Source organism: Diabrotica undecimpunctata, chromosome 5, assembly GCF_040954645.1.
Source record: "Diabrotica undecimpunctata isolate CICGRU chromosome 5, icDiaUnde3, whole genome shotgun sequence".
Taxonomy (NCBI): domain Eukaryota; kingdom Metazoa; phylum Arthropoda; class Insecta; order Coleoptera; family Chrysomelidae; genus Diabrotica; species Diabrotica undecimpunctata.
Genome location: NC_092807.1, coordinates 76658103 through 76683670, shown reverse-complemented (window position 1 = coordinate 76683670; position 25568 = coordinate 76658103). Strand labels below are relative to the sequence as shown.

At 34.7% G+C, this 25568-nt stretch overlaps 1 protein-coding gene across 3 annotated transcripts in view; it reads left to right on the top strand.

The window, feature by feature from the left end:
• LOC140441400 (protein arginine methyltransferase NDUFAF7 homolog, mitochondrial) overlaps positions 1–25568 on the top strand; it is a 378831-nt gene that overhangs the window by 239621 nt on the left and 113642 nt on the right. The window contains exon 6 of one of the 3 annotated variants that reach the window (XM_072532116.1): positions 8993–9201. The exons of 1 other annotated variant lie outside the window; for it this stretch is intronic. In XM_072532116.1, the coding sequence (XP_072388217.1) occupies positions 8993–9028 (36 nt within the window). In that variant the 3' untranslated portion in view covers positions 9029–9201. Of the gene's footprint in view, positions 1–1634; positions 1789–8992; positions 9202–25568 lie in introns of those variants that run through there. One more of the 3 variants, XM_072532115.1, reaches the window with a different exon arrangement.

Here is a 25568-nt window from a genome sequence, read left to right as displayed (position 1 = left end):
TATTGTAGCTTACTTTCATCGTTTTACTCCAAAAGTATGTTAAAATTAAAATTATTTAAGTATTTATTGTTACCACAGCTCTTATCTACATTATGTGTAGTATAAAAACCAAATAATCATATGAAGCCTAATCACGTAACACTAAAAACTCAAAAATACTTAATACTAAAATTTATTCATTTGTCCAATATGTTTACACCTTTATTTTTTTTTTGGTATTGCATGGTATATTTTTTTATTTTATTTTTTTTGCTTAAAACAAGGAGCGATTGCTAGTTTGTATTCTGTTGTTAATATCTTTTGTAAGGTTTCTGTTAAAAAGTTATCTAAGCTACCACATATTTAGACAGATGAATCATTTCAAAGTTGTACTCTCTATTGAAATAATATGTCCTATCATGTTTCGTCGTTCTATTGTTATAATAGTCATATATTTTTATCCTCGTTTACTTGGAGGACCCTGTTTTTGCGCTTTTTGGTATTGAATGTAAATTTTTGTTGTTATTGTTGCAGTTTCGAAACTATATAAAAACATTGTTAAAATATTAACAAACTTTTGGTTAGTTTTGATTCTTTTCGTATAATTAGCCCAGTATAACAAAGAGTGGTTCCATCGAGTAGGGGTGGACGCTGCTCAGTCATCGAAGAGACGAGTTCCATCTGCCAAACAAGACAGTCGTGTCTTGGTTAAGGGGTAGCTGCCCTTTGCGCTATCGCCGATTCTTTTGTGTTTGATGTATGTCAAAGAAGACATCTTTTTCGATAGCTGTTGCTATGATTCTATTGAGGTAAAGTACAACCTACATATTTATTTCCAGAATTACTTTGCTGCTGCATCGAGTAACGTTTACTAGTAGTATATGCATTTTGTTACGAATTTATCTTGTGTGCTGATCTTTATTAAATCGTGTGCCGTGAATTAAAAAACATTTATTAACCTTTATTTTTTAATATTTATCGTTAACTTTCAGTGGAACATTTTACGTTTATTTAAACAAATATTTACTATATTTTATAATAGTTGTAGTTTTATTTAACTATATGTATCTATATATAGATTATTATATAATATTATTTGTCTTTTATACAAAATCATCCTATTTGCGTTACATTGATATTTATGTGGCAATCAGCTGTAAAGTCATTAATCTTTCCTGCCGTATCATATCATAGATATCCACAATTCGTCTTATCATATTTAGTTCTCAGAACAGCTGTTACGCTAATTCGTTCACCTTTTTTAAAATCACTTTAGGTTATGACTACTTTTTAATATCATTACCACGCATATTTTAATTTGTAAATATTTAGAATTTATATAATCTTTATGTATATATTATTTGTTTATTGATTTTACTTGTTAAAAAAGCATTTCATATTGTTATATGGCTTTAATTTTCTATGGTAATATATAGACCCAATGCCAAAGGAAGAAAATCAGCCAGTTCAAGATGGATAGTAGACATTATACCCCCTTTCTAATGGCTTTATTTGTTATATAAAGGTCATCGTATGTTTAAAAAGCAACAGTTACTAATAATTATATTCGCTAGTATATTAAAGTCATAGGTGAACATCCGTATAATAAGGATCCTGATTATTAATCTGTGAAATTTTCTGTATTTGCTTTCCAGGCGATGTTCTCCAAAGCGATGTTAAAGACTAGTGGAAACATGGAATATTCCTGTTTAAGCTCAATGTTCATTTAAAAATAAGTCGACAGCTTTCTTTCAAATGTTACTTTACTTGTAGATTACCTACTGCTTGTTAAATTAATTAATTTCTTAGGTAAGTTCTGCCATGTCATTTCATAGTTTTAATCTTATGATTATATCATATGTTTGTTAATTAAAATATATAAATAACTAGTTTAATGTTTTTTTATCGTATTCCCAACATGTCTCATTAACTGCCTAATAGTGAATACTTGATCAACGGTTTATTAAGTTTTTCTAATTCCACACTAATAATCCCTATTTGATAGTTTAAAATACTTTATATCCTATGTTAATAAGTAATATAACTCTAAAATTTGCACAATACATTTATCATCACTTTTGTGTATGGGTATGCTTTTTAGCAAGTTGGTACTTTTTCTCATTTCTAAATTGACAGATCAGCTGTTTAACCGCCTGTACAGAATTTTCTCCTCTATTTTTTCAAATATATATATATATATATTTCTTTGTAGTACCAATTGACTTCTGGACGAAAAGTATTCCCATTTGGCATCCGTGAATATTCACGGGCCACAATATACAGCGAATTCTGTTGCGGTACCAATTGGCATCAATCGCTGTTGCGGTTTCTTTGGCATCGATTGGCTTTGGACCTTTAGCATCCATTGGTTTATGACTCAAGTCGACAATAATACCTAAAGGTTTCGGTGGAATTCTACCTGAGTCAATTCATCTGTTCAGTCATTGTAATATTTTGTTGTCGAAACGGATGTTTAAAAATTTAACTTGTTAGAGTATATTACTCTTTATCCATAAATTGTAGGCAGGTAGTTATTGCTTTTTTCGAGATTGAATATTTTTCTTTTAAAATTATGACAGCTTCAAATTTGATTTAATTTGCTAAATACTTTTATTTTACATTTTTTAAGCTCAGTAATTTAAAAATGTTTTATCGTCTTTTAACAACTTCTAGTCTGATTATTCCCTGAGTAAAAGAGCTCTGTTGTAATGAATTATTTGGTATTACTAAAGAAATTCTGGTATAGTAGGATTAAATGTTAAAATTAAATGTTACAATGATTGTAACTTCATGTCTTGGGCTGTTACGTCGCATTATGGGCTATATGGGCTGTATTTTCTCGTTCTTGTTCGTATTTCTCTTCGATTTGCATTTTCGATGACACTTTCCAATATTTTAGCAAATTCAAAGTCCATGAAAAATACTTAGAAAGCAAACAAAAGTACTTATAAGAGTATACGACCATTTGATAACACTCACTGTGAAAATTTTTGCAAGTGAAGATGTTTAAGACAACAGGCACATTATTGCCGAACGCAAAGTGCACATAACTTTCTCCTTTATTTTTTGGTATCTGACTTCTTACAACTGTGTGTATTTTTCTTTCCTCTGCCCATACTTCTCGTACGTCACTGAATCTGGTTTGATGTGGTAATATATAATAATAGATGCACAATCAAAACGAACCAGATTCTTTTACATTAAAAAGAGATAAAATATTATGTCCATATACTATGAAAAGCAATAATTAAAAAAGAGTCGTATTTTAACACATATTTGTTTTTCTTTAACCGTTTGTTAATAAATAATATATCAAAATTTATTCGACATAATGTATGTTTTATTTTAAGGCTGTAACATAAAAATAAGAATTACCTGTTATGAAGGCACTACATAGGTAATTATTATCTGTACCTAACAAAAACCAATTTTATCAAAATCAACCTAGTTTGAAATATATGGAGTCTCGATTATATCTCATGGTTGTGTTTGCCCTACGTAGAAAAAAATAAAATAAAATTACTGAAATCTCTTGGGAATTGAAGTACTCAAGAATTGAAAAGATGTTGAAATTACTGTAACTTTGAAGAAGTTGAAAATCAAATGTTTAAAGGTACACTTCTTTTAAACAAAATTCAGAATCAGTATTTTATCTCTTAACTTCATTAGAAGTGAATAATAAAGAAGTTATATACATACAAAAGGTTTTTGTAAGAAACACAGTTGCAAACATATAATTTACAAAATTTCTTGGTCTCTCTTTTTAAAATGGCGATACATAGCTTACAACGTAAACAAAGTTTTAGGAGTAGTGTCCACTTAATAGCTTCTAATGGTAATAGTGGGTTAGGGACAATTAAAACCTAGTTAATGTTTAAAATTTGCCAATGTTTTTACTTTATTTTAAGTCTTTATCAAGGCTATACATGGCACATACCTATAATGGTACATAAAATGATCCATTGTGATTTATATACAGTGAGGTCCTAAGGTAACGGATAAATTCAATATTTTTGTAACTAAAAATCTTTTGACGAAATCCTCATGTAGGTCGGTTTTTATTTTTTGTTGTGCATTTTTTTCAATAGAATCTTTTTATACAGGGCGTGTCGTGTAACAGTGGCCAATACCAACTTTCTTATTTTAGATACAACACCCTGTGTATTATTATATTTTTGAATTTCTTAGAATATTAGGTAAAATTTATATTTAATCTTCTATTCTTATCTTTAACCGTTTTTAAGTAATCGAGGTTGAAAAAGTGACATTTCGTGTATTTTTCCTCACAAAATCTAAACAGTTCGACCTAGAGTAAAATGGTTTTTACATTATTATCTTACTTTTTAATATGCTATCTAGTGGTATCAAACCCAGAGATGATAGGATTATATTCAAAATGACAAATTTTGAAATTTAGGGCCGACCACGACAATTTTCGTATTTTATTTTTATTTAATACCACTAGATAGCATATTAAAAACTAAGATAGTAATATAAAAACTAATTAAAATGGACCAAATCCAATAGTTGGCTGTATACCCTGAATCAATATAAAGACAAAAGCTTTTTGTAAATACAAAAAGCTTTTGTCTTAATATAAAAACCATTTTACTCTAGATCGAACTGTTTAGATTTTGTGAGCAATTGTCACTTTTCCAACCTCGATTACTCAAAAACAGTTAAAGATAGGAATAGAAGATTGAATATAAATTTTATCTAGAATATTCTTAGAAATCAAAAGATATAATAATATACAGGGTGTTGTATTTAAAATAAGAAAGTTGGTATTGGCCACTCTTACACGACACGCCCTGTATAAAAAGATTATATTGAAAAAATGCACAACAAAAAACAAAAATCGACCTGTACGAGGATTTCGTCAAAATATTTTTAGTTACAAAAATATTGAATTTATCCGTTACTTTAGGACTCACATGTCGTATGGAAATAATCAACATTGACCACACCGGGTTTATTTAAAAAAAAATAGCCTCGATAAAAACGTAAAATAGGTAAAGTCTATACGTTAGCAATTGTACAAAACCCACTATTACCATTAGAAACATAGACTAGTTAGAAACTTTATTTTAAAACTAGAACAGCTAAGAAAAAATGAATGTTTGTCCAACCTCAAATTCTATCTACAACATTTCATTGGATTTACAAAATCCAAGAGAAAATATTAATATGACGACGTTTTAAAACGTTAATAAAATTAGGTTTAATTCAATAAGAAAGTAATGAAGGATACATTAAAACTATAGGATTGTAATAGAATATTTTATTGAAACTCGTAATCACTTGAATGAAATATTGTGATTTATATTTATTTTGTACAAATACTTTTATTGTGTCCCATTTCCTGTTTTTAAAAACATTGGGATACTTTTCTACCAAATTTAAAACTTCCATTTTTTTTGGCGGAATTTTCTTCTTAATATGACGTGCAAAGAATTTTTGCGTAAGTTCTTTTTCCTCTTTTGTCCATGGAACTAAAATACGTTTACCTTTCTCCTGTATTCTATTTTGTGACGGGATGTTTACTTCATTTTGTTGAAGAATAGGTTGATTAGTATTTTCTTCGTCACTATCAGCTTCTTCTGCGTCTTCCAATATCTCGTTATCGACTTCAATCTCATTTAAATTTCGATTTTTATATTGGTCAATATTAGTGTTTTGAGCGAGCAATAATATTTTGGAAACTTTTGCGGTTTGGTAAATGTCTGACGGGAGACGATACCACTCATCATGAGTTTTTGAGGTATGCCCCATAAATTTTGCTAGTTGTTCTAGTTCACCCTTTTCCATTTTTAAAATTTGTATTATTGTTGCTAAGTGTTTTCTGAGGCGAGTTGACGTGAGGGTAGTGATTTTGTTTGCATCATTCAACACCTTAGAAGCATGCTTTCTGAGAACATGATATCCACTGATGCAGTTAATAGTATTCGGTATGCCAAATAGGTATTCGTTGTAAGAGGTAAAAAAATTATTCCTATATTTAATTAAAGTGTCAACTCCACTTTTGGTCAATTTGTCAAACAGAACAGGTACGCCTCTACCTCTCTTACCTCTTATTACTATGCGTTTTAAAGAGTGAACTAAAATTTTCTCGGTTTCTGTTAGGACTTTCTCAAACTCTTTAGAAGATTGAGAATCATGATGTTTTAAATAAATATCTAAAGGTAATCTCTGCACCTCCATATAAAGTATGAATAATTAATAACATGCTACATGTTTTGACATTGCATTATTTTATGTTTCATGAATTTGGCCAAATCTTATCATACGTTAATTCAATCCATAGTAATATTAAATTTACAAGAGAAATAAAACAAAACCAGTCAATAAATTTTCTAGAATTAAAAATTATAAGAATTGAAAACAAACACGAGTTCTCTGTATTTCATAAACCTATACATACTGACACAACCATACACAGTACTTCATCCCATCCTGCACAACATAAATTAGCAGCCTACTATAGTATGTTCCACAGATTGACAGAAATCCCAATGTCAAATAATAACTTCGAAGTAGAATTGAATATCATTAAACTTATAGCAATAAATATTGGATACAACGAACACATAATAAACAAAATGTTACAGCAAAAACTACTCAAGAAAGCCCTTAAATCAATCTTCCCACCACAAGAGAAAAAGCCCAATACAATATATTGCTCGATCACGTCATATACAGGTAATATATTAACTAAAATAGCCAGACAGATCAAAAGAAAAGAATAACACCAGCATTTAAATATATTAAGAACAACAAGAGCCATTTGCTGATCGGTTTAGGTCACCGAAACCCAACCAATTATGATTGGATTAACAGAAACAACTACTCCGTGGGCTAATACCCCTACCGGCATTGAATTATACTATTGATCCAATGGTCGCAGAACAACACAACCCATCAAGTGTGAAACGCCAAACAGCTGTTTCGGTCCGCCAGACCTTATCAGTGACGCTTGGCTTCTCCATTGGAAAGTTGTCCGTTCTGCTTAAGGGGACAAGGTCCTCTGAATCTCAAATGTAAATGAGAATGCAATCCACTCTTAACTGATCAACATTTAATATGTCATCACAGGTGTTCCGTGTGCAATGCTGCCAGGTCACCCATGTACAGCTTGGAACAACAAGAGCCATTTGCTGATCGGTTTAGGTCACCGAAACCCAACCAATTATGTTTGGATCAACAAAAACCACTACTCCGAGGGGTAATACACCTACTGGCATTGAATTATACTATTGATCCAATGGTCGCAGCACAACACAACCCATCAAGTGTGAAACGCCAAACAGTTGTTGCGGTCCGCCAGACCTCATCAGTGACGCTTGGCTTCTCCATTGGAAAGTTGTCCGTTCTGCTTAAGGGGACAAGGTCCTCTGCATCTCAAATGTAAATGAGAATGCAATCCATTCTTAACTGATCAACATTTAATATGTTATCACCGGTGTTCCGTGTGCAATGCTGCCAGGTCACCCATGTACAACTTGGAACAACAAGAGCCCTTTGCTGATCGGTTTAGGTCACCGAAACCCAACCAATTATGTTTGGATCAACAAAAACCACTACTCCGAGGGGTAATACACCTACTGGCATTGAATTATACTATTGATCCAATGGTCGCAGATCAACACAACCCATCAAGTGTGAAACGCCAAACAGCAGTTTCGGTCCGCCAGACCTCATCAGTGACGCTTGGCTTCTCCATTGGAAAGTTGTCCGTTCTGCTTAAGGGGACAAGGTCCTCTGAATCTCAAATGTAAATGAGAATGCAATCCACTCTTAACTGATCACATAGGTGACCTAGCAGCATTGCACACGGAACACCTGTGATGACATATATTAAATGTTGATCAGTTAAGAGTGGATTGCATTCTCATTTACATATAAAATACTAGCTTTTATCCTCGATTCGATTGTGATGGTGTCTTCTGCCGAGAAGTATCCCTTGAAAATACAACTTTTTTTAATAAAATGTATCATCTGTGCTTATTTGTGTCCCTGTCAAAATTGCAAAAATAATCAATATGATCGGTTAAAAAGTTAAACAGGGAATGCGAAAAAAAACAAGCCGACAAACACCTTACACTCACATTTATAATATTAGTTAATATTTTCACAGAAAAAAAGACAAAGCATAACCAGAGATAGATAAAAACTAAGCATCTTAACGAAAGAATCTTATTAACACAGCGCCAAACCACATTTTCAAAATTCACAACATTTTTAATGCATTTACAACCCCTAACATTAAATGCTTTTTAATACACAACGTTTTAGCAATGTGCTTCAAAAAATTATACACATGGCGCTGAGAAATAAGGTTATAAAACCTTTCAAAAAGAATAAAAGACTGCAGATAACAAGAAAGTAAGATAAAACCAATAATATATTGTAAATCCAAAAACTAAACAAAAAATATCCATTCTAAGAATTAAACTCAAACGCGAATCGACCAGATGTTACTCGAACCTTTATAAACCTGGAATCTAAGACAATCTAAGTGACTAACTGGCTTCCAAAATCGTATCACATCCTGTAGATGCCAATTGAACCGCTAAGCTGTAACGACATGAATATCGCTTCAACTCAATATACACAAATCGATGGTGGCGCTGCTTATTTTTTGCCTCGAACTACGATTTATTTACGAATCAAAAAACGGTCCAATTGGATTCCGGGTTCATATCGCGTAAAGAGCCTTATAATATCATCCACTATGCGTTTCTGATATTATTTTGAAGAGGTCAATTGGCATCCGAATACCGGATGCCAATTGACCAGCGGAAGCCAATTGAACCTACAACTTTACATGTGGGAAGTCAATTGTTACCGTAAATAAATAAATATATATATATATATATATATATATATATATATATATATATATATATATATATATATATATATATATATATATATATATATATATATATATATATATTGTTACGATAAATATACTGGCCTAAATTTTATGACTAATTATTCTGTTTTGTTGTAGAAATTTCGGTGGAGGTCTAGAATCAAATTATGGTGAATCCTCCAACTAGATGTTCTCGACTATTCTAGTATATCAGGATTTCATATAAAATAACCGAACTTTGATTGAAGAGAACAGTTAATTCTGAAGACGCGCTCGCGATATTTATTGTTACGCTCGCCTTTTAATAAATTATGTATTTTTAGTGATAAATAAATTAATATCAGTTATTGTGCTTTTTAATAAATTACGATAAGAACCCTTCGATAAAGACATTATAAATTAAAGACATAACAATTAATAAATTCACAACAAATGGTGTCAGAATAGTGGAATACTTAAGATAAATTGCGAAAATAAATTACAAGTGAATATAAAATAAATTGTGAAAATGGCTACGATTTATGAGCTGACAGTGACTAATTTAAGAAGACATCTTGAAGACAGAGAATTAGCTTCTACCGGAAAAAAGGCTGAGTTAGTCCAACGACTAAAGAACACTTTGCTAGAAGAAGGACTAGATCCAGAGACCTATATATTTGAAGATGCTGTCCTCTCGTCGATTTCGAAAGTTTCCGGCGACATCGCATCATTGGAGAACAAAGTTTCTGGCGATATTTCGAAAGTTTATGGTGACATCGCATCATTAGAGAACAAAGTTTCTGACGATATTTCGAAAGTTTCTTCTGATGTAGCCAAAGTTTCTGGTGATGTAGCCAAAGTTTCCGGCGACATCGCTTCGTTGGAAGACAAAGTTTCTAACGAGATTTCTTCGCTGGAAAGCAAAGTCTCTGCTAACATCTCTTCGGAAATCTCTAAAGTCACTTCTGAGATGTCTGCCCTCGACGATAGAATATCTTCGTTAAAAAATCAAGTTGCTGCCGATATGTTGGCCTTCGAAGAAAAGATGAAAGAAATGGAAAGGAAGATGGAGAAAACAGGGACAGCAGAGAGAGGTAACAATCCGATTACAGTGGAGATAAAAGAAGACGAGACGAAATGTAAGTTGGAGACACGGCCGAAATTTGAAGGAAGTGGAGGTTCTATTCATGTTAAAGTCCCAACTTTCGATGGAAAATCGTCATGGAACAACTACATGAAACAGTTCGAATCAGCCGCAAGAGCAAATGGATGGTCTGAAAAAGAAAAGGCGGTAAACCTGACTATCGCTCTTCGAGGAGATGCCTTAGATGTGCTTCAGACCATAGCCGTAGAGGAGACCGATGATTTCGAACAACTGAAGAAGAGGTTAAATATGCGATATGGCCACGAACATTTGGAGCATGTATATCAGTCGCAGCTTAAAAATCGTAGACAGAAGAAAGATGAGGCTCTTCAAGAATATGAGGTAGATATTGCCAGATTAGTACGATATGCTTATCCAACAGCTCCCGAAGACATGATGGAAAATTGGCCGGTTTATTGATGGTCTTCGTGATCATGAAATGCAGAGAACACTACGATTAGCTCGTCACAAGACGCTGGTTGATGTCTTATCCGCCGCCCTCGAATACGAGTCAGCTACGCAGGCCTCTGGCGGGTACAGTAAAGTTCGGACTGTAAAAGAGGAAGGAGATGAAGATAAACTTGACCAGCTCGTTAATATGATAAAAAGCATGACATACAAGAAAACGAAGACCATCAGATGCTGGAATTGTGGCGAAATAGGACACGTACGAAGCTCCTGTAAGCACCCTAGGTACGACGCAAATCAAGAAACTCACCATCAGGAAAACTAGAACGGGTCAGCCTTAGGGGGCAGCCTCGACCCAGAACTTTTCCAAAGACCCTCTCATACTAATAGCTTCTTTGAAATGTCGTGAAGATAGTGTATATGTAGATGGAGACATAAATGGTAAAAAGCATACGTTGTTGGTGGATACCGGAGCGACCAGAACCATTATACGCCCGACAGTTATAAACAGCCGTAAGAAACTGTTACCAACGAGGTTGCGACTTCGGACCGCTACAGGTGAAAATGCCAACATTAATGGAGAAATCCAGGTACAATTGGGAATTGGGGCAGAAAAGTTTGTCCATACTGTTATAGTTGCTGACATCGAAGAGGATGTTATATTAGGAATGGACGTAATGAATATGCATTGATTCCAATTGGATTTTAAGAATAAGGTAATCAAAGTTGGCAACGAGGAGGTATTTCTCCATCTACATAATGACAACACTGTGCAAGCAGCCATTACAGAAGATACAGTCGTGCCTGCGAGAAGCGAAACGATCATAGTAGCGCGGCTACAGGGAATGGTGGACGAAGGGAGACCTGTTATGATGGAGCCTTGGAACCACGACGATGAGGTTGGCCGTGGAATCATAATTGGAAAAGAATTGGTGACTTCGGCTAAGGAAATTCCTGTGAGACTTATCAATGTCAACGACTACCCAGTGACCATAAAGAAAGAGACAAAAGTAGGAACTTGTGTACCTGTGACATCCATAATCCGTCAGGCGACAACATCTGATAATTCCAACGACAAATTCGACCAAATGGTTGCAGTTGCAGGACAGTCTCTAAATCAGATGGAGAAAAGGAAATTAAGGGAATTTCTTCGGCAGTATCGTGATATTTTCGTACCGAAAGGAGGAAAGACGGGAAGAACTACGGTTGTTAAGCATAAAATCGATACTGGTAATTCTAAGCCAATTCGTCAAACAGCTCGACGATTACCACAGGCGAAAAGAGAGGAAGCTGAAACGATTGTTCAGGAAATGAAGAAAGACGGGGTGATAGAACCTTCTACGAGCCCATGGGTCTCTCCGGTGGTCCTGGTTAAGAAGAAAGACGGAACGACGAGGTTCTGTGTGGATTACCGTTTGCTGAACAACGTTACCAAGAAAGATAGTTATCCTCTGCCTCGGATCGATGATACATTGGACACATTGGCTGGAAGTAAATTGTTTTCTACTTTGAATTTGAAGTCTGGATACTGGCAGGTAGAAATGGACCCAGTAGATAAAGAAAAGACAGCCTTCACCACAGGATCTGGATTGTGGCAATTCAACGTTATGCCATTTGGACTCTGTAATGCTCCTGCGACATTTGAGAGGCTTATGGAAAATGTGTTGAGAGGGTTATCTTGGAAAACATGCCTGGTTTATTTAGATGACATAATCGTCTTGGGGGAGACATTTGAAGATCATTTGAGGAATATAGAAAACGTTTTTAATCGACTTAAAGCTGCCCAATTGATGCTAAACCCCAAGAAGTGCCAGCTATTTCAAGGTAGAGTCAATTATCTGGGTCATATAGTCAGTAAAGAAGGAGTGGCCGTGGATAAGGGAAAAATCGATTCCATTAAGGAATGGCCAAAACCAACTGACAAACATCAAGTGAGAAGTTTTCTTGGACTATGTACTTACTACCGGAGGTTTATTAAGAAGTTTGCAGATATCGCTAAGCCATTAACGCGACTTACAGAGGAAGCAAGAGAATACCGCTGGGATATAGACTGCCAAAATGCCTTTGAAACGTTGAAAAAGCATTTAATAACAGCACCAATTTTGGGGTATCCACTGCCAGAAGGAGAGTTCATCTTAGATACGGATGCAAGTAATGTGGAAATTGGAGGAGTGCTGTCTCAGATTCAAGGAGGACAGGAACGAGTCCTCGGATATTTTAGTAAAGTTCTTTCAAAACCAGAACGGAATTATTGCGTCACGAGAAGAGAACTTCTGGCAGTAGTGAAATCAGTAGAGCACTTCTATCAATACCTCTATGGCAGAAAGTTTCTAATCCGAACCGACCATGCCGCCCTTAAGTGGTTGATGCAGTTTAAGAATCCAGAGGGTCAGATAGCCAGGTGGATCGAACGACTCCAAGAATACGATTTTAAGATTGAGCACCGGGCCGGAGTTAGCCATAGAAACGCTGATTCTCTTTCCAGAAGGCCATGCCCAGCAGAGTGTTCCCACTGCAACAAAACGGAATCCAAGGAAGCAGCAGTGCTAAGAACGACGATTGTCAACGACGACTGGACGCCTACTAAGATAAGGGAAGAACAAGAGAGAGATACAGTTATACAGAAAATCCGAAAATGGAAAGAGGAAAACCGTCGACCACCTTGGCAGGAAATATCAAACCTATGCTCAGTAGTTAAGACGTATTGGGCCCAGTGGGACTCATTTATCATCGAAGATGGCTTGCTCAAACGAGTCCTAGAAAATGATGACGGTTCAGAGAAGAGAAGACAGTTGGTGATCCCAAAGAGCAGAATAGCCGAAGTACTTCGTCAGTTACACGACAGTCCATCGGGAGGGCATTTTGGTGTAAAGAAAACCCTTCAGCGAATTCGGGAACGGTTTTATTGGATGAACAGTTCCGACGATGTAAAAGACTGGTGTAAGAAATGTACTATTTGTGCCACGAGTAACGGGCCTTACCGAAAAAGGGGAGCTCCTATGAGACAATATAATGTTGGAAGCCCGTTTGAAAGAATAGCTTTGGATATCGCTGGGCCATTTCCAGAAAGTGAAAATGGAGGCAAGTACATGTTGGTAGTAATGGATTACTTTACTAAGTGGGTCGAGATTTACGCACTTCCAGACCAGAAGGCCGCCACCGTTGCAGATAAATTGATCCAAGAATATATCAGCCGATTTCGAGTGCCTTTGGAGATACATAGTGACCAAGGCAGGAACTTCGAAAGCGATATATTCCAAGGAATATGTGATAGACTAGGCATGAAGAAAACAAGAACTACAGCATATCATCCGCAATCTGATGGTATGGTAGAACGGATGAATAGGACAGTCGGCAAGTATTTGACAAAGATGGTGTCCGATCATCAGCGAGACTGGGACCAATACCTTCCGTTCTTCACAATGGCCTACAGATCTGCTGTTAACGAATCAACAGGCCAGACACCAGCCAGAGTCCTATTCGGACGCGAAATGCGACTACCTTGTGATCTAGAATTTGGGTGTCGACCTGGAGAAGATGTAGCAGGTGAAGATTATGTGACCGAATTACGAAGAAGAATGGACGATGTACATGAGTTGGTCCGTTCCCACATTCAGATCGCTAGCGACCGAATGAAGAAACGGTACGATACACAAGCCGAAAAGGGTTGCTTTAAGAAGAACGACAAGGTCTGGCTCTATAATCCCAAGAAGCGAAAAGGTTGTTCTCCCAAATTGCAGCAGTTTTGGGAAGGCCCATACCTAATTATGGAGAAGATCAACGATGTCATCTACCGAATAAGCAAGATTCCGAGGGGAAAGCCGATGATAGTACACCATAACCGGCTAGCGTCTTTCGAAGGTGACCACGACGTAGATGAAGAAGTGGAAGTAAACCAAGTCCAAGACGTGTCTGACCTCACGTTTAAGGAATTCATGGGTGCCTATGGAGGTACCGGTAAAGCAAGACATGGTGTTACCACTGAAGAAAAGCAAGATCTACTCGCGCTCCCCGATGACTACTCGCTGGCCCTTACCATCCCGGCCAGTATCAAAGACGCACCAGGGTTGGCATCCGTCTTTCGAAGGAAGTTTGGTCGAGTTGCAGAACTTCAATGCCAAGTGCCAGCTCCCGGTAAAACCTTGAAGCTCCAAGATGCATCACGTTACCTTTTCTACCTGGTAACAAAAGACACTGCCCGTGACCAACCTACGTACCGAGATGTATGGGAAGCCTTACTTCAATTGAGAGAGCACGTACTAGAGTCCGACGTGCAAAAGTTAGCCATGCCAAAGTTGGAGTGCCGCCAATTAGATTGGAGGGTTATCCGAAATATGGTGGAGGAGATCTTCAAAGACACCGAAGTCCAGGTGTTAGTCTGTTGCAATCCGCTAAGTACCTTGTTCGGAGAGAAAACCGTCCCTTGTCATTTTTATACAACTGGAAGTTGTAAAAGAGGGTCCAGTTGCCGATACCAGCATACAGTTCCGGTTCCAGTCCCGACAAGGTTCCAGGAGGAACCATCTTTTAAGAGGGGGGCAATGTTACCATAAATATACTGGCCTAAATTTTATGACTAATTATTTTGTTTTGTTGTAGAAATTTCGGTGGAGGTCTAGAATCAAATTATGGTGAATCCTCCAACTAGATGTTCTCGACTATTCTAGTATATCAGGATTTCATATAAAATAACCGAACTTTGATTGAAGAGAACAGTTAATTCTGAAGACGCGCTCGCGATATTTATTGTTACGCTCGCCTTTTAATAAATTATGTATTTTTAGTGATAAATAAATTAATATCAGTTATTGTGCTTTTTAATAAATTACGATAAGAACCCTTCGATAAAGGCATTATAAATTAAAGACATAACAATTAATAAATTCACAACAATATATATATATATATATATATATATATATATATATATATAAACATTAATAAAAATCACTGCAAAGTACTTAAGATCAAGGGAAGAATATCATGGGTTATTTTTGGTTTCGTCATAATTTACCCTGAAATTACTAACATAATGCTCTTATTCCCATATGTTGAACTTTATATATAGTACCAACATATGCCAGTCATTTATCATCATACTAATTTTATACTAATCGAATGAAAACTATTAAATTAAAGTCAATTTCATGTAATCAAATGCACCATCCTTAAACACAGTCATCTAAAAATAACGCACCTCAAAAATATTGACAATATACCAAAATGGCTTAAGCATTGAAAAAATTAAAAGAATTGTGAATAGAAATGGGGGGAGACATATATAAAAGAAGCAGAGCAGCATAAGCTTACCGCATGAGAATATATTTATATAGTAATTTGTGTCACAATTTTATAGTTTTTCGAAAAATGAACTCCGATTTGAAGATTAAAACGTCAAATAAAATATAAAATCATGTTGAATCTTATTCCCAAGAAAAAACTTCAACAGTTACAAAACGCCACAAGAAAATAATTAAAAAATAATAAAAAATCATTGTGAAATTTAAAATCCATATTTATTTATACTTCCCGTATCTCAGAAAAGAGTAATATTTGTATAAGGCCTGTAGGCATATTTTGAGGTATAAAACTTCAATTAAGAAATTGGACATTCTTCATAAATTACCCTGTATATTCTAATATGTAGGCCTGTTTAAGTTTTGCAGTATTAGAAAACACTGAACACATAAACATTTATTCTTTTGTGCACTAGATTGTAAAACAGGCATAATCAAAACAAATATTGTCTAAAAAATATTCTACTCCAGTTTAATACCAATATATCAGATATTATAAAAAATTTGCTATAGGTGTAAATTTTAGATAAAAACCAAATGATAGAGCATATAGTGAAATCTTAATGTCTTGGAATAACTGTATCGAGCGAGAACAGTATTGATGAGGAAAAGAGACCTATTGCTGAAGAAGTGAGAAAGAAATTTTCAAAAGTGAAGGGTACTTTAACTACATTAAATAAAGTAAGAAAGCAATTGGCAAAAGATACTTTAAATACATTAAATAAACTACGCGTTACCACCTATCATGATACATGGATATTCGTACCGCAGAAACAAGACTAGTAGTAAACACGTCGAGGTGATATTTATATTTAGATACACTTGAAATGAGAATCTTAATAACAACCAAAATTAAAAATCCTAATACACAGAAGAAATAGTGATACGCGGAAGATACTCAGGATAAACAACATTCATTAATGGCTGCAAGAAAGAAAGGAAATAATGAACCAGTCATATTAATGTAATAGCAGAGGACAGAGTATTTTAAATAGCTCTGGACAAGTGCTTAATTAAAAAAAATAACACAGGTTGTTCAAAAAAGAGGGGACTGTAGAGAGGACGTAGTAGAAAATATTTAAAAAAATAAAAAGCATAAGCATGCCTTTTCGCACTCTTTAAGTAATGAAAATACGTAAAGACTAAATAGAACCCGGAATAGACATGTAACTTTTGATCTCTGATATAAACCTATCTCCTGCGCCGATATAATATATTATGTAATTGAAATTTTATACACTCAATGTAACTGTTGATTTGCTTATTATCCATATATGAGTTCTGACCAATATTACAAACTTATTTACTTTTCACAAAGAGACTCTTTTTTTACCAACAGATACTATACAAATTTGATTTGAAAAATCGTCGAAAAGTAATAGTCAGTATGTAAAATTTAAATTTTTAATAAAAAATAAAAAGAATAGCCATTACTTATGGGGTTCAAAGAAGGAGCCTTCTGTTCAATATAATTTGGTCAAATCGGTTCTTTTTAGGATCAACTATTCTAATTATGTCTATAAATATTGAGGACATATCTAGAGATAAAGAAACTTTACTTTAGTTAACCTTATGAGACATATGCGCTTATACAAATGTGATATATTTTTAGTGCAGGAAACACATAGAAGACTGAATTACGCCAAACCTAGGGTAATTGGTATTACACTACGAAAGAATTTTAAGCCAAACTTCGGAAAAACTCAGTTGTACTTCTTAAATTTCCGTAATACAGACGCTTTTACAAAACTTAACATTCAATAGTGTTATGTAAACCTTGAACTCTGGACTTCCTATAAATACCTTGAAGATAGTTTATATCGCACGCTGTCATTTACAGAACATTGTTTAAAACTAAAAGGCAAACTGAGGACCAGAAATAATATTCTCCGCAAGCTTGTCAGCTAAAAATGGGGCGCACATCCTTCCACCCTTAAAACATAGACGCTTGCACTATATGGTTCTGCTGCCGAATATACCTTGCCAGCATGGGTGATATCAACACATACTTGTCACGTATATTTAGTTATAAGTGAGTCAACAAAAATCACCAGCGGAAGTTTGTTACAATAAGACTCAGATCCATACATAAGCTCTACCATATCGTAGCTATCACCATACCTAATATTCGAAGATAACTCGCTAGAGAACGAAACAAACAAAGTCTAGATTCGTAAAATCCATTCCACAAATACCAGCCCTTTGTATGCCGACTCAAATCAAGAAAAAACTGTAAGATATACCAGAAAAACTCATCATGCAAAAAAAAAAAAAGAAGTTGATCCCCGCCAATTGAATTCTCATGAGGAACTTCCTTCTGGTAGTTATTATTCTCATTCTGCCTGGAGGATTCTTGTCCGTAAATACCGATAATCTTTATAAATGTGGGGTGGTGCAAGATTCATCACACCTTAGTTGTCATAGGCTAGAAAAAGCTTGCACAAAACACGATCGCCTGCACGCAATTTACTTTGCAATTTAAAGTGCTCTTTTCTGAAGAGACAAGGTTTAATTATTTGGACTCAACATGTAGAGTGAAGTCAGTAAGCTATTGCTTATAAAGATAATTGCACATTTGACACTAACTACTTATATTGATTACTTATTACCCCTGAATAGGAGATAAAACATTCAGAAGTATACAATATTGGTCAAAGTAGTATATTTTTGTTAAATAAATTAACTATTCTTTCTTTTTTGCATGAGCACTACTACCCATTTGAACACAAATACCTATTTTACCACTTAACCATATTTGTTTTGGGATAACCTTCTATCCAGATATCATATGTAGTACACAAATGAGACCAAAACATAAATATTAAAAAAGCGATATACAAGATAACATAAAATAATGGATGAAATAAAAGCAGCTCTTATTAATCGGATTCTTACATAAAAATACATAATACACATAAAATACATTACGAAATTTCCGCAAATAAAAAAAAAACATCTAATTCGGCAATGAAATAATAAAATTATGTTCAATAAAAAAAATAACGTTTTTAAAAATACAGTATTAAATTTCCTATGCAAGTGAAAATTCCATTAAAAAAATAAACCCAAGTCCTTTTGTATCTATATACCTTTTTATAAAGAAGTACGTACCTACCAACGGCAAGATAGTTAGTAGGACACATAATCTGTTACACACTGTTCATACACATATTCTTCTACATTTTCAACCTTTGTAGCTAACATGACCTTAATTTTCTCAATATTTAGTGGTACTATCTCCAATGCTTAAGTCTGTTAACATTTCTTGTAACTCCTGTGCACAAGTGCTAATCAGTATAATGTCATCTAAACATCGCAAGTGATTTAAGTAGCGTCCATCGATGTTAATACCTTCATTTTTTGTTCCAATTCCAGTTTTTTAAAATATCCTCCAAAGCAAGTGAAAAGAACTTATCTGACATCGTATCTTCTTGTCTGACACCTCTCCCCATTAATAGTGCCTTATTGAGCTTTCACAGATTTTAACTTTAAATTTTACTTTCCTATAAATGTTTTCCAAGAGCTTTTTATATCGGGGTCTATTCTGCCGTTGTCTAATGCATAAACTACCCATTGCCACCCATTGTTCTATGGAATCGCAAGCGTTATTAAAAAATGCCAACTTGAGTGGAATTTTTGCTTTTTTCTGAGTGTCTGTGATGATCATTCGTACTGTATCCTTTGTGGAATCCGTCTTTGGTATAAATCTAATTTATTTGTTGTAATCTTTGTTAATAATTTACATGGGTGTGGTAAAAGACTAATTGGTCGGTTCATGTTTATTCGATCTCTCTTTTTGTGTGTTGTGCCACGACTATAATTTGTTATGCATCTGTTAAGGATTTTTATTGATTCTAGAGTTATCCACCTTTTTTACCATCTCTGTTCTTATTCCGTCTTGCACGGGCGATTTTTATTGGTAACACGATTAAGTAATATAGTAAGAATCGTTCATTGAAAGGTTGATGCGATGGTCGTCGCGCGCGCACATGTTTGTGCTGTCATTAAAATGACAATGGTTTAGAATAGCAACGGCAAATGAAAGTTCTGAAAACCCTGTGCACAAAAATTATTTTTGGTATCATTCCAATAGCTAGATTGAATAAATGTTATTAAATTCCGAATATTTAAAAGTTTTTCCAACAATAAAGTTAAAGTATAAGAGAGTGAAAGTAAGATGTTTTTTGACAGGATGGAACGACATTTATCTGTGTTGCATTTAAAAAAGACAATGGTTTAGGATAACAAAAAGTGTATTAAGCAAATGAAGTTTCTGAGTACCCCGTTGTGAGTAAATTCCTAAAAATTATTGTTAGCATTCAAACTGGTTGTTTGATTGGGAGTGTATGACGAAATTGTATGTCTATATTGAGCAGTGTACGAGATATGTGTGCATGAGAGAACTGTGTCAACCAGTGTGCATTAAAGGTCAATGTACGCCTTTGTCAAGCAGCAGACGTTCAATGAATTGTAGGGGTAGTATCTATATTAATATTCATTTAAAGTCAACCAGTTGGGTCATCTCGTTAAATATCCAACAACTAGAAACTGATATTTCTTTAAGTTGTCCATTTAAAATCCTGTACGGCGGTTTACCACTATATATATCAATTTAATATTGCCGGGTTAATGATAGTTTTCGTTTATTAGTACTAATTAATACCTTTTTTTTTATATTATATAATTTTTATTTAAAAAAATATAAATGAGTTGTTACCGCACTGATTTATTTCGAGAACCTAACCTGCTATTTTTTTCTATCTCTTAGTATAATTCATCTTAGTCACTTAATTTGTCAGCAATAACAACGAGGAGTACCTATATGTTTAAAATTCCTACACAGCTGCTAACCGGATTATAGTATTATACTCTTTTGAGCGCATAACATTAATCGCTCGTGGTGTCGCGTGCAGTAAGCTGGTCTAGTAAATATTTCATACGGGTTCAAATCCTACCTCTGAAAGACTTTTTCTTTAATTTAAAAAATTAATTAATTAATTAAAAATAATATAAGAATAAAAACTGGTTAACAGAAATTAAAATATAATTAAAAGAATTGAAATGGTTTCGGTCATGACTAAAAGGTTCGGAACCATGCTAAGTTACACGTTGGCCGGTAATGCAGATCCAATGCTTACCGACATTGGGCTGTGTCTTGGGTCTGTGTCGGCTCATGCGCAGTGTGTCTGTCTGGTTTGAGTGACCCATACTCTACTAAGATTAAAGAATAGTTATCCAATAATAGTTATCCAATTTCAGAAGTTAAATCATCAAGTGTACGAGAACCGGCGTGTCGACTACAAAACGCTTCCTGACAGTAGAACACGACTTTCTGAGATAGAACAGACATTGGTCTTAGAACTATTTCAAATCGTGTCGAACTGACCACAGCGTTATTTGGGCCTGTCACGGTAAAGAGCGAATGAAAGCCTCGACGGGGACTTGTAATTGCTTTTCCGATCAGGTTGAGTTGCAATAACACTTCGTCTCCAAAACCTTATGTAAATAGTAACTATAAGAATTAACAAAAAGGTAGCTATACGAAGCGACTGGCAGCAGGAAGAGTCGACATTGCCGGCATTCTTGTACCTCTCTCGAGGAGACGGAACGCGGCTACACGAAGCGAGAAGGCCGACATCTTTGTGGAACTTGAGTTATACACCACGCATCAGAATTCTAACACATATTAAGTCATTGTAAGAATATTTTGTCTGTAAGAAAGCTCGAATTGTTAGAGAATTCTGATTGCCAGTGTCCCCTCACCTACCACAAAGGCTCGGCGGAACTTCTTGCCCGTAGAGGCCGGTATCTCAATTTAACTCCTTAAAACGAAGATGGGCTCTCGAAACTTGAGATCCTCTTCGAAAGGACGCTACGGCCGTACGACAATACAACCAATAGTCAGAAATACGTATGTACGGTTGCTTTCCAACAATATACCTATTTTATTTTTCTGTTTTATGTTCTATTTTACTTATATATTTTTCGTATATATATTTATATATATATATATATATATATATATATATATATATATATATATATATATATATATATATATATATATACAGATTGAACGAATTTAAAACGGAACATACGAAATCAATGTATTTCGGCTCAACTCCGCTCTAGGTGGTTGGCCAACAAAAGGTTGTCAAATAATTATATTATAAAAATCCAATACTTCAGCGGGCTGCTGGATTCTGAATTCATTCAAGAACAAGTCAAAACTCCACCCAAATAGGTTGCCTAGAATCACTGTGAAAACTAGACTACACAAGCAGTTATTATGCTGTCAAACCACTTATCGCTTCCTTATAGTCCAAGAGATAGAGCCGAAATTTTGAACTGATCAGTAATATGACATTTCTCGATTGGAATATATTCATTGTAACTGGGTTAAGACTTTGCCTTACAGGCGGACGCCCCTCGTGGTACAGGGGGTGGCTATACAGGGATGAAGTTGTAATTTTTTTCAGAAAAATTAACGATCGATACTATGGCTGAAAATTTGCCCAGAGTAAGATCTTGGTTTAACCAGACGAAATCCCAAAGGGCGGACGCGAGAGTGGATACATAAGGGGTGGCGGACAGGGGTGAAATTGCAATTTTTTGGGGAAAAATTAACGATAAGTAATATGTCCGCCATTTTCATGCCTAAAAGCATGAAATAGCCCCTAAAAACTCTAAATCCAAAAGGGCGGACAGCGGGGTTGGTACAGAGAGCCATAAAACGGGGTCAAATGTACCACTTGCCTGCGCATTTTAGGTCTCGGTAACAATTTTCAAACTGATTTTATTATGATATTTTTATACCGATTGATTTGAAAATTTGTATGCTCCCTTCTGTTACTATTCTGAGAACCGTCAAGTAGAGTTTTCCTCAAAATTTTCCAAAAAAATTTCCGTAAATGAAAATTTTCGTAATTTTTTGAGGTAAAATCTAATTTACATACATAGTAAAAGTGGTACATTTGACCCCGTTTTATGGCTTTCTGTACCAACCCAGCTGTCCGCTCTTTTGGATTTAGAGTTTTTAGGGGCTAAATAATGAGCCATGAAAATGGCGGACATATTACTTATCGTTAATTTTTCCCCAAAAAATTGCAATTTCATCCCTGTCCGCCACCCCTTATGTATCCACTCTCGCGTCCGCCCTTTGGGATTTCGTCTAGTTATACCAAGATCTTACTCTGGGCAAATTTTCAGCCATATTATCGATCGTTAATTTTTCCTAAAAAAATTACAACTTCATCCCTGTATAGCCACCCCCTGTAGCACGAGGGGCGTCCGCCTGTAATACAAAGTCTTAACCCAGTTACAATGAATATATTCCAATGGAGAAATGTCATATTACTGATCAGTTCAAAATTTCGGCTCTATCTCTCCGACTATTAGGCAAGCTGCTCTTTCCTTTAAAGGAGACAGATAGTTGAACGATATTTTATACAATGTCTATCACCGGGTATGGATTTATTTTTGTCCAAGTTTTATATTGGTCCACTATTTCAAATGCAGTTCAAACAGACATATATTAAATTGTATGTTCCGTTTTAAATTCGTTCAATCTGTATATATATATATATATATATATATATATATATATATATATATATATATATATATATATATACAGGGTGGTCCTTAAGTAATTGTACAAATATAAACCTTAGATTCTGCTCTTTAAAATATTACGCTTTAAGCCAACTTGCTTTAATAAAATGTTGATATTAAGAAATATACAGGGTGTTAAAGTGGAAATTTAAAATTTTATTTTTTGCTATAACTTTTACATTTGTAAATATTTTTGGACAAAAATTTATAATTGGGTGCTCTTAAGTAGGATAAATTATAATTTTATACATACTTTAATGTAACTGATAGAGGGCGGCACACACATAGATTTGCGCTTAACTTTTTTGCTCTTTAAGTTAGCTCTATTTGTGTTAAAAAATATTAAAGACACATTATTTTTACCAAGAAAAGGTATACTTGTTAGTAAGCTCAAAATCTAACCGTTTTCGAGGTAATCGCATTTTATAAGTCAGCTGCATAATAATTCTTAGTTGTGATATATGTGCGGTAAAGCACTAAATATCTGTAGATAAGCATAATTCATAGTTTATTCTTATTAAAACAACTTAAAGATGATAATGTAACATTATAAAATTTTTCTTATGGCTGCTAAATGTCTTATTGGAGAAAATATTCTTCATCTTCTTCTTTAGATGCCGTGTCCGTATTCAGACGTTGGCCGTCATCATGTTTACAATTTCCTTTTTCTATCGCTTCTTAAGTTTCTATACCTACTGGCGTTGTATTACTTTTTCCCTATTGTAAAATACTGAAAACCCAAAATATGTGGTTTATGTAAGATGGTACACCACCACATTCTAGAGAGAAGGCAGTGAGAACATACTTAAGTATAACTTTTCTGAACTTTGGATTGGTCGTGGCAGTCATATTACTTGACAATGTGGTGAGATATTGATATAATTATTTAATATATAAAAAATCCCAAAAGAATACTTATTATTCATTACTTATAAATTGTTTACCCATTTTTATTAGGACAATTAGAACCTAAGCATAGGTATTGAATAACACATATGTGCTTTGTTACATAATACTTTTGCTACAAATCTAACCTTAAAGACTCAGCATTTTTACAAAAACATCATCGTTGGCCTAATAACCAGTAAACACACAGGCAATTTAGTTCAGCATATTAGTTCGTTGCTTGATCATAATAGTCCATTTGTTCGAGATTACTCGTAAGCTGTAACGTAATCATATAAATAAGTAATGTCATCGATAGATTATTCCGTGTGTGTATATAAGTAATCAATGAACAAGACACATCACAGTTTAATACATTATTTAGCTTCTGCGACAAATAAGACGTAGTTCCATAATATAACATAAGATTTGGATATGTATCCAAAATAATATATTCATCCATTATACATTATAGCCACCACGTAGCCCAGAATTTAATCCGCTTGATTTTGGTGTATGGGGCGTATTAAAACAACGTGTCTATAAGATTCCCATAAACATTCGCAACCAACTATGGGAAGAAATAAATACTGCAGCAGTTTCTTTAGAGACTACTACTACTACTAAGGATTTCCACAGTTTTCACTGTCTTCCTTCACTCAACCGTTTTCTCCAATTTTCCCTGTCATTCCAGTCTCCATCTCGCAGGGTTCTTTTCTCCATAGCCTCGTCGATTTCATCTCTGAATGACCTTCGGGGTCTTCCTCTCTTTCTTCTTCCAATCGGGCTCCATTCTGTGATTTTGTTTATCCAGCGTCCTCTGTCCGCTCTTCTGACGTGGCCGTACCAGGATAGTCTCTTCTCCTCTATATAGTCGATTATGTCTGATTGCACTCCCATTCTCCGCTTAATCTCTGCGTTTTCAATTCTGTCTCTTTTTGTAAGTCTACAGCTTCTCCTCAGGAACTCCATTTCTACTGCTCTTATTCTACCTCTATTTCTCTTGTTTATTGTCCAGTTTTCGGACCCATATGTCAGGATACTTCTTGTCAGGGTGTTATATATTCTCTTTTTTGTCTTTATCGTAATGTTCTTATCCCACAACACTGAGTTTAGTTGTCTTATATACAGTTTCTTGTTTGTCTCAGTCTGTTGTTTATATCTTCTTCTGTTGTTCCCTGGTTCGATATTATGGTTCCTAAATACTTGAATTTATCTGTTCCATTTATTTGTCTTCCCTCGTCTATCTCTAGGTTTCTCATATCCTTGTTTTCTGTTGTTAGGTATTCGGTTTTCTCTAAGTTTATTTCCATTCCGTTGTTTTTATATTCCTCTTCTAGTTTTCTGAGCATAAAGCTGAGATCTTCTTCATCTTGTGCGATGACTA